We start from the raw sequence: 16302 nt of genomic DNA on the forward strand, positions 1-16302 counted from the left end.
GTAGAGACCCGGAGTACCTCTATTAGGTGATTTTCTTTTGCTTTTTGAAGTTTTTTTTATTACCCTCTTTTATGTCTTTATGTCTGTGCATTTTGAATGATTTTGAATGCTGAGAAGGAGATTTCTAGGATAGCCTGGATACTGAATAGCCTGGAGAATAGTTGACTATGTTATTTTAGCTTAGTGTTGCCCAGATAAGGGATGTTCCCTTGAGGGAAGAATTACTTACTGGTAGAAGGTAAAGATGGACTTTTGGTCTGGCTAGCTAGGAAGTTACCTGTAAGTTAGTCTGTATAGACTTGTGGTTTAGACTTGTGAATTTAGATCAAGCTTTGCATTTCTTTGAAGCTTGTGGAAATAGTTTAGCTAACTTGTGATAGAGGTGTGAGTAGTAAGGAGTACATACCAAAAATTAGAAGGGGTTTAGCACCGCCCCTTTTGTGTGACATATTTTGTTTATGGTGTAACCCCGCCCCTTTGTGATGTATTTTGTTTATTTTTTAGCTCCACCCCTTTTGTGATGTCACAACCCCCCAGCCCCTCCTTACCTTGGAGGACTATAACGTCATAACCCTATCCCTTTATCCACAAGCCCTTTTTATCGGAAGTACTTTTACGTCATTGTGAGCCACCCCCACTTGTCCCATAATCCTTCTCACCCGGCAGTGCTGTGACAATACCACACACGCCCCCCTCTCTGACCCGGGGGGGCCTTTCACCTGGAACTGCTGTAACAGCAAATACGTCTGTCCCAGAATCCCTTTCAGCTTGACACATTAATTATGCATATCTTCTCATTGGTCCATATTTGCAGAGGCGGGGATTGACAGTAGCAGCCTATGAAGTTCTTTCTCTGATTCAGAGGTACTTCCCATTGGCTGAAAGAAAATGATTGACAGGCCGAGCACATGGAAGAGGCTAACCCGCCCTGAAAGGTTTCCCATTGGCCGAATCAAAATGATTGACGGGCCGAGCACATGGAAGAGGCTAACCCGCCCTGAAATGCTTCCCATTGGCAAAATCAAAATGATTGACGGACCGAGCACGGGGACTCCTATTACAAAAAGCAGAAGCATTTCTGAGCCTCAAACCCCCCACACCCCAAAAAAAAACATGTTTACACAGCCCAAGAAGTAAAAACATTATCAAAAAGCAAACTTGGCCCCTGTTTGCAGTTGTAATGTTTGGAAGCTGAACACATCCTTATCTTTGTTCTCAGAGGTTTTTACTTTTGCAGAGATGTAAAAAATAAAATTACTATTTTTTGCAAAGAAAGCCCTTTTTGTATGCAAAATGTTTTTATTTTTATATATTTCCAAAAGGTTTGGGTAATGGGTAGCGCTACAAGGCCGGAAAAATAAAATTAAGAGAAAGAATAAAGAATAAAAACATGAGGTTATGCGCAGGCTCTGTATATTACAAGAGGCCCCAGGGTGTGTTGGGGCATGCCCCAGGGAGGGGTGGCCTGCGGTCATGCGCTGCGTATATGGTTGCTAGATAATGGGAGAGCGACGAGCGTGATGGCACGTGTGACAAGCTTGTTTATGGCGTGTTCTGACATGTCCCAGGCGTGGCCTGTGGTTCACAGACTGATAAAAGAGGGCCTCTGCAGAAGGGCGACAATTCAGCCGCTTAAAGCCTAGGCCTCGTTTAATAATATGGGGCAAGACGAAGGAAATAATAAAAAGGTTGATAATGTAGAGCCAATTGATGATTTATTTGATGTAAAAGTGACACCAGAACTCCCAAAGAGGCCCCGTCGAGTTAGGAAACGTTGTAAAAAAGTTAATATTGAGAGGGAGCAGGAATTGATGCTTAAGATTTGTTATTGCCGTTTCTGCCAGTCACCAAACGGTCCGTATATATAGGCACTGAAAATTAAAAAGTATTATGAGTTGAAAACAAATATGTAATGTGTTATTTCTTCTTTCAGAACTGGATGTTCACCAGAATACAGGCCTTTTGCAAATTGTCAAGAGCTGTGTTGTGAAAATTTTGCATCATTGTTTACTGGGATGTTTGAAGAATGAAGACCAATTAGATGGAATGGGTGAAACTAGCATTGTTAAAAGAATGTGCCTTCAAATATCTATACCCCAAATTGTCTGGATGATCATTTATATTTCAGATAAAATGAATAAGTTATATTTCACAAGGGATACATTGGATGAAGTCAAAGAATGTATACAAAACATTGAGAGGATGAAGGATCCACTGGTTTTAATGACAAGAATAAGAGATGAGACGCCAATCTCAATCAAAAGATTGATATGTCAAAATGTATCAGAAATTGATTACAAGAAAATGTTAATGTAAAGGATGTGAATTTCTAATAAAGCATGTATACTGAAGAACTTTGAAAACTTGTTATTTCTGGTTGGTAAAGGGATATTTAGAAGTACGGATAGGGAGTCAGGGATGTGGGGGCGGGGAGGGGGGAGTTTGACTGTTTTTGCAAAAAAAAATAGGGGGGTGGGTGGGTGGGTGGGTTGGAGGGTGTTTTATGTTAAGGCTTCAGGACAGCCAATACGCATGTTGAACTAAAGATGACATCAAGAACATTGGGCGTTGGAGTCTTAGCTGGTTGAAACTGATAAGAAGGTAGTGGTCAGCTAGCCATAGACACCCTTCCCTATTGACCGGTGAAGAAGTCAGCTTCAGGATGACAGACGCTGATGTAAGTGTTTCGATAACTATGAAAGATATAGCTTAACGTTGATATATTATTATATACCGATTTATATGTATTAAAAAAGTCAAATTGGTTTTATATATATAATATATATTTTGTGATTATTAGGAGGTTGCAACTGATACACAATGCGTAAAAGCCTGCGAAGGTATTATTTTCCTTTTACCATGCAAATATTATAGGGGGTGGGTTGTCCTTTTTTTGTGGCAGTGCATATTCCAGTAAGATTCAATTTTTCTTTCAGATTGTGAGGAAGATGAGCTGTTTGGGACATTTACAATGCCCACAGACTCACAATGGAATTTATATATCAGGGGTGGCAATTTAAACCCCTTAGGATGCCCTACAGAGAGGATATTAGGAGGTATGTCATTTAATTTGCAGATATTACTATTGGATAAACAGCAGTGTCTGTTAGGGAATGCTGATCTATCATCAAAAATAATGTGTAAGGATTGGGGGTGGCCACTTTATTCAAAGTATACGTGTTTAGTATGTTATGGGTTCTCTGTCTTTTCTGTAACAAGAAGGATACCTATATGATTCTTTGTTTATTTCAGATAGGGATGATGTTGTTGTTGCTGCTGCTGCTGCTGCTGCTGCTGATGATGATGATGATGAAATGTTTGCTGCTTTTACAATGCCTACGGACTCTCAATGGGCTGCATATAACAGTGGTCATGGTGAACCCACATTACAAAGGGCACAAGAAAACAAATTAGAAGGTATGGCATTTTATTTTGCAGGCATAATTATTGTATAAAAGCTGTAATGTGTTAGGGTTTGTAATAAATGACTGTCTCTAAGTAATAATATGTGTGGTGGAGGGTGTGTGCGTGTGTGGGTGCGTGTGTGGGTGTGTGTTATGTGTTATGCTATAGGCCGTATTATTTATTGTAATAAACGTGAGAACCTTTTACCTTATTGCTGCACATTCCTTTCAGAATGGTGGAATGGGCAGATGCATGCCAAATTCCCAGGATGCAGTGCTTCACATCATGGTCAAAGGGGTGGGAACCAGCAAGCAAGCATATCACATGCGCCTGTGGAGGAGCAGCTGCCAGAAACGGTGCAGCAGATAGCAACAGCACAGGGGACTGAAGAAATGGGAATGCAAGGTCTGAATTTATATTCACATACGGATTTTAGGGAAAAGCAGCTATTATGTATTTCCAGGGGGTATGCAATATGTTTTTTGTGCTATAATAAGTACTAATCCTAAATGTTAATTATTTGTGTACCTACAGATAGAGACAGTGAACAGGGCTCTGCAGAAGTACCAAGTCCAACAGGAGCACAAAGCGTTGGGCAGAATATTGAACTACAGGAGGTGCCCCCATGCAATGCAAGGGCTGTACAAGAACAGGAAATTGAACCCCAACCATCCACATCCCGCGGCATACAAGGTTAATTAAAATGTACACGAACTGGTAAATAGGGTTATACTGTATGTATTCATTAAACAGTGACAGACCTTCAATATGTCTTTTTTATTTATTTAGAACCTGTATGTAAAAAGTCTAAAAGGGGGCCTGAGGAGCAGCATCCAACACCCGCATACAGTGACATCTCCAGTGAAGAGTGTGATATGTCAGAAACACAATCAGCAGAGGAATGGGACTCTTTGGAAGGTTCTGAACCGCTAAGTACACCTGAAGCACCGACCGTGTACCTGGAGAGAGTTCAATCATGGCAGAGGCCCCTGCAACATTACAGAGCAATAGAGTACTATGAACGTTATAGATTTGTAAATATGGAGCATGTTCAATCATTCACGCTTGCTATAGATGTTATTCATAATGAGATACAGAATCTTTTGAACCGTATTTCCAGGAATATAAGACCAAATGATTTTGTACAATTGCGGCTGGATGCTGAGGAATTAAGTAGGCCCCTCTTTAGTGTTAGAAGGCATCTTGAAGAGTTAGATGCTGACGAGTTCCTTAGTTATGTAGAGAGTTTATTACAAAGCAATGTGGAGATCTTATGGAGGAACTCTTTGGAATTAACAGTCACGATTGTGAAGAACCATGAGGGGGGCGGCCTTAGGAAATTAGGAACTGTTCTATTCAGTAAGATTTTAGAGAAGAAAAGACAACACCTGATTGATTTCAATGTGGAGGGGGTATTTCTGTGTTTTGCAGGCAGCCTGCTATCATTGTTAGATAACGAAATGTCTAGTAAACAAGAAATTATTACCAGAGCCACAGACCTCCACAACACACTTGGGATATCTACATCTCACAGAATTGATTTTTCACAGATACACTTATTTGAAGACCACTTCGGTATAACTATAAAGATTGTGTTTTATCACAAAGGGGGTTGGAGGTATTTTGTAACTGGAGGGACCCTAGAAGTAAGAGTAGTGTTTATGCTGTTACACGACAGTCATTACTATGGGATAAAAAACATCAAAGGCTTCATGGGGGTATGTTACTTCTGCATACTGTGCCATACAGCATATCATCACAAATTTAGACATGACTGTCAATATTTTTGTCGAGCTTGTACGGGTTCAGAATGCCGCGAAGTGGCTGGGGGGAGGGTGAGGTGCTGTATATGTAAACTGCTTTGTCGCTCTAATGCCCGTCTTGAAAGACATGAGCAGCTAGCTGTGGAAGGAAAAATTGGTTGTGAGGATAATGTGTTTTGTTCCAGGTGTGGTATCTATGTGCCGGCACCACATGTCGAATGTAAGAAAACAACGTGTGGACAGTGTGGTACCAAAGTAGACAGCCTGACAGGTCACTTATGTTATCTGAAAAGGCTTTTTAAGCCAGTTGTAGGTTACATGTACATTGTGTATGATTTTGAATGTTGTCAAGAAACTGGGGCTCACATACCGAACTATGTCTATGCCATGGACATGCTGGATGATGGTGATGTTAGGAAGTGGGAATGGTACGGTGATAAGTGTCTGGAGGAATTTGTGAAAACTTTTGTACAGCCTAAGTTTAAAGGGGCCACATTCATAGCTCACAACTCCAAGAGTTATGATGGATACCTAGTCCTCAGGCAGCTCATTCGTGAAAAGGTAAAGGTACAACTCTTAACTCAGGGTGGTAAGCTGCTATGCATAACCCTACCACACTTTCATATACGTTTTATCGATAGCCTTTCTTTTTTACCCATGAAATTGAGTAAATTACCCAAAGCTATGGGCTTTCAAGGTTCCAAGGGTTATTTCCCTCATTTGTTCAATACTGCAGAGAATCAAGATTATGTGGGGTCGTTGCCGGATATCAAATATTATAGCTCTGACACCATGATGCCTGGGGAAAAAGAGGAATTTGAGAAATGGCATGCTGCTAATAAAGGTACAACATTTAACCTCAAAAAAGATCTTGCTTACTATTACAAACAAGATGTTAAGATACTGAGAGATGCTTGTAATAGGTTTAGGGAGCAAGTGATGGAAATGACAAAAAGGGAGTTTTTCACAGGACGTGGTGGTGATATTCTTGAAGAGACTGAAATTCGTTGCATTGATCCTTTTCAATATGTAACATTAGCATCTATTTGTATGGCGCAGTACCGTTTCATGTTTTTGAAGAAGGATACCGTAGCATTAGCACCTCTGGACAATTACCAGAAGAGCAAGAAAAGCTATTCTGCATGCTCTGTACAATGGCTGATGTATATAGAGCATACCGAGGGTATAAACATCCAACATGCTCTGCAAGGTGGAGAAAAGCAAGTAGGTGTTTACTTTTTGGATGGGTTTGCTGTCATAAACGGGTCCCCCACCGCTTTTGAATTTTATGGCTGTTTTTTTCACGGATGCCCTATATGCTACAAGGCCCAAGACTTCAACAATCTGCTTGATTCAACCTATGGCCTGTTGTACTCACGCACTAGGGTGAGAGACGAATACCTGAAGAGCATGGGGTATGTAGTACGCATCATCTGGGAACACAAGTGGAATGATATGTTGAAGAACAATGAGGGATTGAAACATTTTCTAGTAGATAGTAATTTTCCAACACCCTTGAACCCCAGAGATGCATTTTTTTGGGAGCCGAACAAATGCTACATGTCTGTACTATAAACCAAAACAGGGGGAGCAAATCTTATATTATGATTTTACAAGCTTATATCCCTTTGTGAACAAGAACAAGCTGTACCCGATAGGGCACCCAGAAATAATATACCAAAACTTTGGGGATATAAAACAGTATTTTGGATTTGCTAAAGTTAAAGTGTACACACCAAGGGGTCTCTACTTTCCAGTACTGCCACATAAGTCTGGTGGCAAATTAATGTTTAGTCTGTGTGCAACTTGTACAGAAAAACAACAAGTCACAGAGTGTCTCCACAATGATGAAGAAAGAGCCCTAACTGGAACGTGGTGTACTGTAGAATTGAATGTCGCTGTGGAGAAAGGCTACAGAATTGCAGAGATCTATGAAGTTTAGCATTTTGAAAGGAAGTCAAAAACCTTGTTTTCCGGTTATATTAACATGCATCTCCGTCAAAAACAGGAGGCTAGCGGTTACCCCGTCCGGTGCAAAACAGAGGAAGATAAAGAGCGTTACGTTCGGGATTATGAAAAGAACGAAGGGGTCCGTTTATGCAAGGAGCACATTGAAGTCAATCCTGCTAAAAGGCAGATTGCTAAACTGTTTTTAAACTCCTTGTGGGGTAAATTCGGCCAGAGTACCAGTCAACTGACTACATCGGTGGTGACAGAACTTGAGGAATTATTTAAGTATCTTTTTGTCCCCCATTATGAAGTGTCCTCTTGTGAATTTGTGGATGATGAAACAGCCATTGTAACATGGAAAACAGCCCAAAAACATCCTACTAAGTCAACGTGTACAAACTTGTTCATTGCTTGTTTTACAACTGCTTATGCACGGCTAGAATTATACAGGTTATTGGATCGTTTGGGGGACAGATGCCTCTATCACGATACTGATTCTGTCATTTTTATTAGCAGAGAGGGGGCGTGGTCACCGGCATTAGGCGATTATTTAGGACAGCTGACAAGCGAGATTCCTCCAAACACTTCCATCACCGAGTTTGTGGCGGTTGGTCCAAAAACCTATGGGTATGCTTTGTCAAATGGTTCTACTGTATTAAAGGTGAAGGGTATAACGTTAAATAGTGCCAACTGCGTTAAGGTTAACTTTGAAAGTCTGAAAGATTTGATTGATGAATATTGCCAATCAGAAGGTGAGGAAAAGAAAGAGATCAGGATCCAGCAGCCGGGAATTGTTAGGATTAAGAAACAGTGGGCTCTGGAAACCCGGGTACTCAGAAAAACTCTAAAAGTTGTCTATAATAAAAGGGTGCTCAAAACAGAGGATTATTGTACGTTACCTTACGGTTATTAAGTATGATGAAAAACAGGGCGTTGTTTGTACATCCTTTCTCATGTATTATAAGCGGACCTTCCAATTCGGGAAAATCTTATTTTATAAAACAAATGTTAGAACACGGTGAGCATGTATTATCTGAAATGCCTCAAAACGTTATATGGTTTTATAGCTGTTGGCAACCTCTGTACAAAGAATTACTTAATAAATTTCCTAATATTAAGTTTATGGAGGGCCTTCCTGACTCTTTTGAAGCTACTGACTTGTTTCCAATGAATCAAACCAATTTAGCGGTTGTAGACGATCTCATGGCAGCCGCTGGTGACAGCGAACAAATAGAGAAAGCTTTTACACAGTATGTTCATCACAAAAACCTTAGCATTATTCTCATACTTCAAAACCTGTTTTTTCAAGGTAAGAAAATGAGAACAATAACTCTAAATGCAAAATATTTGGTGTTATTCCGCAGCCCCCGTGATCAGATGCAAGTAGTCACATTGGCACGTCAAATGTATCCGTCTAACACGCGGTACTTTTTAGAAGTATTCCAAGATGCCACTAGCAAACCTCACGGTTATCTTTTAGTTGATCTGGCCGCCACTACTCCAGAAAACTTTAGGCTGAGAACTGGCATCTACCCCCCTGAATGGCCGGTAGTTTATACTGTAAAAAAGAAGAGTAAAAAGTAACAGCTGTATCTGGAGGGCGCACAGTTCATACAGGATGTCTGAGAGGGTGCACAGAAATTGGGGGTTATTAAAAATCTTAGTAAAGGCAGGCCCGAAACAGAGAAAAGCCATCTTATGCAATGCTAATAATGACCTGGTGGGGGCCATAGCCGAAATAGCCCTGAACACTTTAAAAGGTAACCTGCCTCTGAAGCCTTCACAATACCGGAATTTAAAGAGAAAGAAAGACTGTATTAAAAAAAACTGAGTGATAGTAAGCTCTCTCTGAAAAAGAAGAAACAGGTTATTCTTCAGTCAGGTGGTTTTATAGCACCATTACTAGGGGCTGCTATACCATTGCTGACTAATTTATTAGTGTGGTAAACATGGAGCACGCAGAGAAAATGTATTTGGTGTCGAGGCATCAGATGGAGCAGCTACGCGGTCAGACACCTACAATAGGAACCACTACCGTTAGCCGGTTGGACGATGACATGCGGGCCATTCTTCAGAGAGCGGATCTAAGTGAAGATGACAAGATAAAACTATACAACTCAGTGCTGCGGAGATTTCTAAGGTTGACCAGACAAAATGACTCTGAGAAAGGTATTCTGAATCTCATTCAACCTCCAGAGGCATTTAAACAAACACCTGTTGTACCAGAACAGACACCACCTCTCTCACCGCCGGATCCAACAACGCAGGAGATATTAGAGGGCGTGAGCACGAGATACAAGAAAAATGCTTCTCTTTTGTTGAACAAAATGAAACAACATCAAGACATTTTGGGTTGGGATGATTATGGAACCATTTCCTACAAGGGTACAAAGGTGCCTGGGTCTAACATTGTAGACCTTGTGGGGGAAAACCCACAAGGGGGAGGGTCGGGGTCGGGTCTGGCCGCGAAGCACGGTGGGGGGGGTGGGCCCGGGATCGAGGGGGGGGGTTAGAGCTCATCCAGATAGTGTTTTGAATATCAATACTGTGTGTGGGAGGGGTAGATATGGCGGGAGCAGGGGGCCATATCGTGTTAGGGGAGCGCGCACTCGCTGTTTACGAGCGATGGCGTGCTCTGGCCCCCAAAGCTCCACTCGTCTCCCAGGTTGCATAGACCCTCAGGGCCCGGGCCTTCGGCTGATGCTGTGCAATGCCAGGTCTGTAGTAAATAAAGCCCCCCTCATTTGTGATCTTATTCAGGAGGGGGGTGCGGACCTGGCAGGTGTTACGGAGACCTGGTTGGGCCAGGAGGGGGGGTTCCCCTCATTGAAATGTGCCCTCCAGATTTCCTTGCTTTCCATCAGCCGAGGTCACAGGGGAGGGGCGGGGGGTAGCGGTTATCATTAAGGAAGGTCTGAAACCGAGGGAGGCCACTGTCCCTCAGACGACCGGCTGTGAATCCCTCCTTGTGAAATGGGACCACGGGGTTCAGATGGGTTTGCTGATCACGTACCTGGCTCCCTGCCACGTGGCAGCAGCCCTGCCCGAGCTACTCAACGTCATCGCCGCAGTGGCGGTTGATACCCCCAGGCTTATGGTCATGGGGGATTTCAACCTACCGTCCATGGGCGAGGCGTCTGAGGTGGCTCGGGAGTTCATGGCTTCCATGACAGCCATGGACCTGACCCAGTTAATTCATGGCCCTACCCACACGGGGGGAAACATGCTGGATCTGGTTTTTGTCTCTGGACAGTGGTTGAGTGATCTCGAGATAGGGGATATAGTCACCGAGCCCTTGTCATGGTCTGATCACTCTCTCCTTCGTCTCGACCTTCGAACCGCTACACCCCGCCGCAGGGAGCCGGAGCCGGTAAGATGGTTCCGCCCCAGGCGCCTGATGGAACCTGACAGGTTCCAGATGGAGCTTGGGCCATTCCCTGAGGCTCTGGCACACACCTCGACTGGAGACCTAGTGGCCGCCTGGGATAGGGCGGCCACTGGAGCTCTGGACCGGGTCGTGCCTTTGTGGCCTCTGACCCGGCGCCGATCTCAATTGGCTCCTTGGTTTACCGAGGAGCTGAGGGAGTTGAAGCGCCGGAAAAGACGCCTAGAGAGTAGTTGGAGGGCCAGTCATTCTGAATCTGACCGGACACTAGTAAGATCCCACATTAGGAATTACTTAGTGGCGATAAAAGCAGCGAAATGTAGCTATTTTGCTGCTCTTATTGCGTCATCAGATAATCGCCCGGCTGCCCTCTTTAGGGTGACCTGCTCCCTGCTCCATCAGGAAGCGCGGGAGGACCCCTTGGAGGGTAGAGCTGAGGATTTTGTTCAGTATCTGTATGACAAAATCACTCAGATTCGGGAAGATTTGGACTCCGACTGGGTAGTCTCAGGGGGAGAGACAGGGGCAGGTGTTGAGAATGTTATCTGGGATGAGTTTGATCCTGTGACCCCTGAGGACGTGGACAGGATTCTGGGTAGACTGAACGCGACCACTTGTTTATTGGACCCGTGTCCTTCCTGGTTAGTACTGGCTTCCCGGGAAGTGACACGAGGCTGGCTCCAGGGGATTATAAACGCTTCGCTGGGTGAGGGTGACTTTCCCGCCACCTTGAAAGAGGCGGTGGTGAGGCCTCTCCTCAAGAAGCCTTCCCTGGACCCGGCAATGTTGGTAAATTATCGTCCGGTCTCCAACCTTCGCTTCGTGGCAAAGGTCGTTGAGAGTGTGGTCGCGCAACAGCTCCCCCAGCACCTGGATGAAACGACGTATCTGGATCCATTCCAGTCGGGCTTCAGGCCCAGGTACAGCACGGAAACGGCATTGGTCGCATTGGTTGATGATCTCTGGAGGGCTCGGGATTGGGGGTGCTCCTCTGTCCTGGTCCTGTTAGATCTCTCAGCGGCTTTTGATACCATCGACCATGGTATCATGCTGCAGCGGTTGGAAGAGTTAGGGGTGGGAGGCACTGTGTTGCGGTGGTTCTCCTCCTTTCTCTCTGACCGGTCGCAGTCTGTGTTGACAGGGGGACAGAGGTCGACCCCGAGGCCCCTCATTTGTGGGGTGCCACAAGGGTCAGTCCTCTCGCCTCTCCTGTTCAACATTTATGTGAAGCCGCTGGGCGAGATCATCCGTGGTTTCGGGGTGGAGTACCATCAGTATGCTGACAACACCCAGCTGTACACCTCCACCCCGGATCACCCCAACGATGCCCTTGAAGTGATGTCCCGGTGCCTGGAGGCCGTACGGATCTGGATGGGGAGGAACAGGCTCAAGCTCAACCCATCCAAGACCGAGTGGCTGTGGTTTCCGACGTCCCGATATAGTCAGTTGACGCCATCACTGACTATTGGGGACGAATCATTGGCCCCCACGGAGAGGGCTTGCAACTTGGGCGTCCTCCTGGATTCATGGCTGTCTTTAGAAGAGCACTTGACGGCCATGACCGGGAGGATTTTTTATCAGGTTCGCCTGATCCGCCAGTTGCGTCCCTTTCTGGATCGGGACTCGTTACGCACGGTCACTCATGCCCTCGTCACCTCCCGCCTGGACTATTGTAATGCTCTCTACATGGGGCTCCCCTTGAGGAGCACCCGGAGGCTCCAGCTGGCGCAGAGTGCGGCCGTGCGGGTGGTAATGGGAGCATCATGGCGCTCCCATGTGACACCTCTCCTGCGCGAGCTGCACTGGCTCCCGGTGGTCTTCCGGGTGCGCTTCAAGGTTTTGGTTACCACCTTTAAAGCGCTCCATGGCTTAGGACCTGGTTATCTACGGGACCGCCTACTACCACCAATAGCCTCCCACCGGCCAGTACGCTCTCATAGAGAGGGACTCCTCTGGGTGCCGTCAGCCAAACAGTGTCGGCTGGCGGCCCCTAGGGGGAGAGCCTTCTCTGTGGGGGCACCTACCATCTGGAATGAGCTCCCCCCAGAGATACGGAGGATCCCGGATCTGCGCACCTTCCACCGCGCTGTGAAGACCTTTTTATTCCATCAAGCAGGCTTGGCCTAATCTCCTCCCTCTTTTAATATGTAAATTTTAATCTGTTTTTAAATTATTGGGGTGTTTTAATCTGTCCGGGCCAAAATGATTTAATTTGATTTTATCTGGTTTTTTAAATTTTTTGTATTTATGTATTTTATTTTTTGGCTGTTCACCGCCCTGAGTCCTTCGGGAGTAGGGCGGTATACAAATCAAATAAACTAAACTAAACTAAACTAAAGGGGTTTCTCAACACCGGATGCATACTGTGAAATATTATCCTAAGGGATGGAACGAGTTTATGTCGGCAATGGCTGAGATGAACGTACCAACAGTATTGCTAGGTTCTAACGTTGTTAAAGAGCAACTCGAAAAGATGAAAGAGGCTGGGAGTATTAAGACTGTAAGTTCTACAAAATCCATCTCTGCTATGTCTGCACCTGCTGCAAGTTCTATGTCAGACCCTAAAAGTGTTCTAAATTTTGGTGATTGGCTCCAATTGTGAACAAATAAAACACTGTAAAACATGCAATATTTTTAACGTTTTGTGTTTATTTTATAATGTACCATACATGTTTGCATACATTGGTAATTGTAGCACGCTCCAGAAACCCTTCCAGGCATCATATTTACTACAAAATGCTTCACCATTTGATCATTTCTGACATCTTTGTCAGAATATAGCTTTAAAATATCTTCGTAAGGTAGCCCTTTAAAGCGTTTAACAAGATAAAATAAGCAATGCTGTCCACAGGTTATTGCCAGGGGATGCTGCAGTTGAAGCGGTTGATACGTGTACTTCTTAGCTTGCAGTTCTAAAAACCTCACGATGCCAACGGGGAAGTCAGAGTCGTCTGGAGCTCTTCCGTAAGAGTCAAAAAATTCACCATTGCTGTGCGTTGGAAAGTAGAGTGCCAACCAGTGTTCACCAGGTAGAGTATGGGGGTGGGTATTTACAATTAAACCGAAAGGTCTCTTGGAGATTTTTCTCTTGGGTAACAAATCACTGGGGTATACGCCTAGAAAGAACGCATTTCCAGACAACACACATAGTATCTGCATGGTATCCATTCTCACATATAATCAAACAATACATTCCTTGTGTGGCTTATTTCAATAAGATTTTCAAAGATTGCGTAGAGTATCATGTTGATGGTATTGGGGAGGGGTACAGCAAATCTAATTTCTGCTCTGAGGTTTCCATTCTTGATCAGGGAATAGTGCTCTGAACAGCCTTGATCGGGGCTCAAATCAAAACAATATAAAGTATAGCCGTTGTTAAATTCCTCACGGTTGATTAGCACAGATCGATCTTTCATTGCTTTGCCAGACGTCTGTAACAATTGCATATATTCTCTCACAAAAAGGTTATGTTCATAATCAGGCTGAAGCGGTTTAGCAGGAATTTGTTCACCGTCACAATACAGGGCACAAAAGTTGACATTATAGTGCTGAAAATTGAAAGGATTTCTTTCATAATCACCGCTAAATGCAGCGTTGTCCACGAAACCAATCACTAATTGTTTAGGTAACTGCCCTAGAAATAGGTTTTCCTGGTTACACACAAGACTGCCTGCAGGAATGCTGTAAACTTTCATACCAACACGATCAATGGGATATTTGGCGTTGGAGTTCAGCAGAGCCTCCGCATGTCCTAACCGTACACCAGGTGATACTTTTACACATTTTACAAAGAGAGACGCTGCCAGGATCTGTACTTTGTAATTCTCATTATCATCCCTCATCAGGCAGAACTCATTTTTACTTCTTGAGAGTTTAATGTTCACATCCACACCGTTAATCAATAGTTTGTCTTGAAAAAACAGATCGCTATGCAAGGGCCCTAGCAGATCCCATTTATGACTGCCAGCTGTATGTCTGGCTCTCGCTCTGAAACCAGAGTTACCGGCGGCTGTCAGCAAGGTGTTCTCCATGAGCGTTCCGTCATCCTTGTAAAAGCCACCCGCTGAAAACTGGGTCCCCAAAGCATCTCCGCCGTAGTTCAGAATAAGTTCAATAAGGGCTCTGTAAGCATAGCAGTGGTGACTCTGTGTAATCACGCGATCGCCTAATGTAACATCCACCTGGTTGAACAGTGATGCTATGGGGTAGTTGACAAGACTCACTCTTGCCCCGTCATTGATATCCATGCCGTCAGCCTTCACAACCTTGCAGCTCACATACAGCAGAGTATTGTTTAAATCCGTGTAATGATCGCCATGCCCCGTTATAAAAAATTCCAAAGGGGCATTGGGAGTCAGCGCTGATAAAGGGGGGATCTCGGTGTATGTGCAGTTTTCAATGCTAGTTTGCATAGGCGCCAATTGAAAAAGATCTAGCTCCGATTTGACACATTCCTCTGAAGCCTCGTGGATAAACGCCATTTTATCTTAGAAGATGTTCTGTTTGTCACCGCGCTTCCTTCCTTGTGTACGTTTCCTCTTTGTATAACATGTTTTTTTAACAAGCCGCCTCTTTTTAGGAGGCATGGGCGGGCCAACAGGCAGTTTCTTCCTGATCACTGCCATGCCAGATCCCCCCTGCCCACCCCCAATAACACGTGATACAAGCTGTCCTGACACGTCTCTGGCAATGTTATTAGCTGCCGCTTTTACGTGAGGTTTAATGATTTCTAGGCCTCTCCTCAGTAACGGCATTGCTTTTCGAAAAAGTCCCCGGAACAGGCCCCCTATACCAGTACCATACATAACGGGGGATCCTCGGAAACCGGGCAGCCCGTTTCCAGCCTGTGCCCTGTAATAGTCTACATATGCTTGAGGACTCCCGCACTTCTTTATCACGACCATCCTTCACTTTTCTGAGGCCTGAAATGAAGCTTAACAACGACCTTACCGTGGTTAAAAACTATGTTTTCATTCTGATCCGTTTTGATTTCTACAGTAATCGTATCAATATAATGTTTGTTGACGGTAACATAATGCGGATGCTCATAGGTCGTCATGATTATTTCATTGTCCTTACCCTGCACAGGTAAACAACGTAGTAACGGCACATAGAAGTCACCCACTATCTGCGGGCTTACAATATCTGTATAAATATACAGCGTGTTGAATCCTCCTGTAATGTCCGTGACAAAGTTGCTTTTTTTGGTACGTACATGTGGCTGTAATCCTAATATCTTACCAAGGCCTTCAGTGACTAGGATGCTGTAGGGACCCTCGCATTTAAGTCTGATTGTCCGTCCAATTGCATCATACTTCATGATTACTTCTGGGGGATCTTCGGCTTCTGTCATAACCTTGTTCATATTTTCTTTTTTATTTTTATTGAAAAGTTTTACAAAAAAAAGAATTCCCCCCCCCCCCAATATTCCCCCCACCCTTTCCCTCCCCTCCCCCCCGAGACTTCCCAGAGCAAAATACAGGGTACTTCAATTAACAATCATAAGCTAAATTAACCTATCTATCCTCAGACTACTAAATCCCCCCCTGAAACCTTAACTCCACTATAGATAACATAATACTTCTAATATTTAACGTTCATTCATAAACTATTTGATATTTTCTTGTCTGATACTTATTTTGAATATAATCAATCCATCTTCTCCATTCCGATACGTATCTTTCTTGTGTATAGTCCTTCAAATACGCTGAGATTTTCGCCATTTCTGCTAAGTTACTTTCAGTATCCACTCTTCAATAGTAGGCAAAAAGTCCTTCTTCCAGTATTGCGCTACCAACA

General features: G+C 44.2%; 1 protein-coding gene across 1 annotated transcript; it reads right to left on the minus strand.

The window, feature by feature from the left end:
* Nucleotides 1–13673: 13673 nt before the first annotated feature.
* Nucleotides 13674–14984, minus strand: LOC139317732 (uncharacterized protein F54H12.2-like). The gene has a single exon (XM_070944801.1). The coding sequence runs from the start codon at nucleotides 14982–14984 to the stop codon at nucleotides 13674–13676; it is 1311 nt and encodes a 436-aa protein (XP_070800902.1).
* Nucleotides 14985–16302: the final 1318 nt, after the last annotated feature.

Source organism: Pituophis catenifer, unplaced genomic scaffold, assembly GCF_029215685.1.
Source record: "Pituophis catenifer annectens isolate HBS135680 unplaced genomic scaffold, rPitCat1.0.hap2 SCAF_5, whole genome shotgun sequence".
Taxonomy (NCBI): Eukaryota; Metazoa; Chordata; class Lepidosauria; order Squamata; family Colubridae; genus Pituophis; species Pituophis catenifer.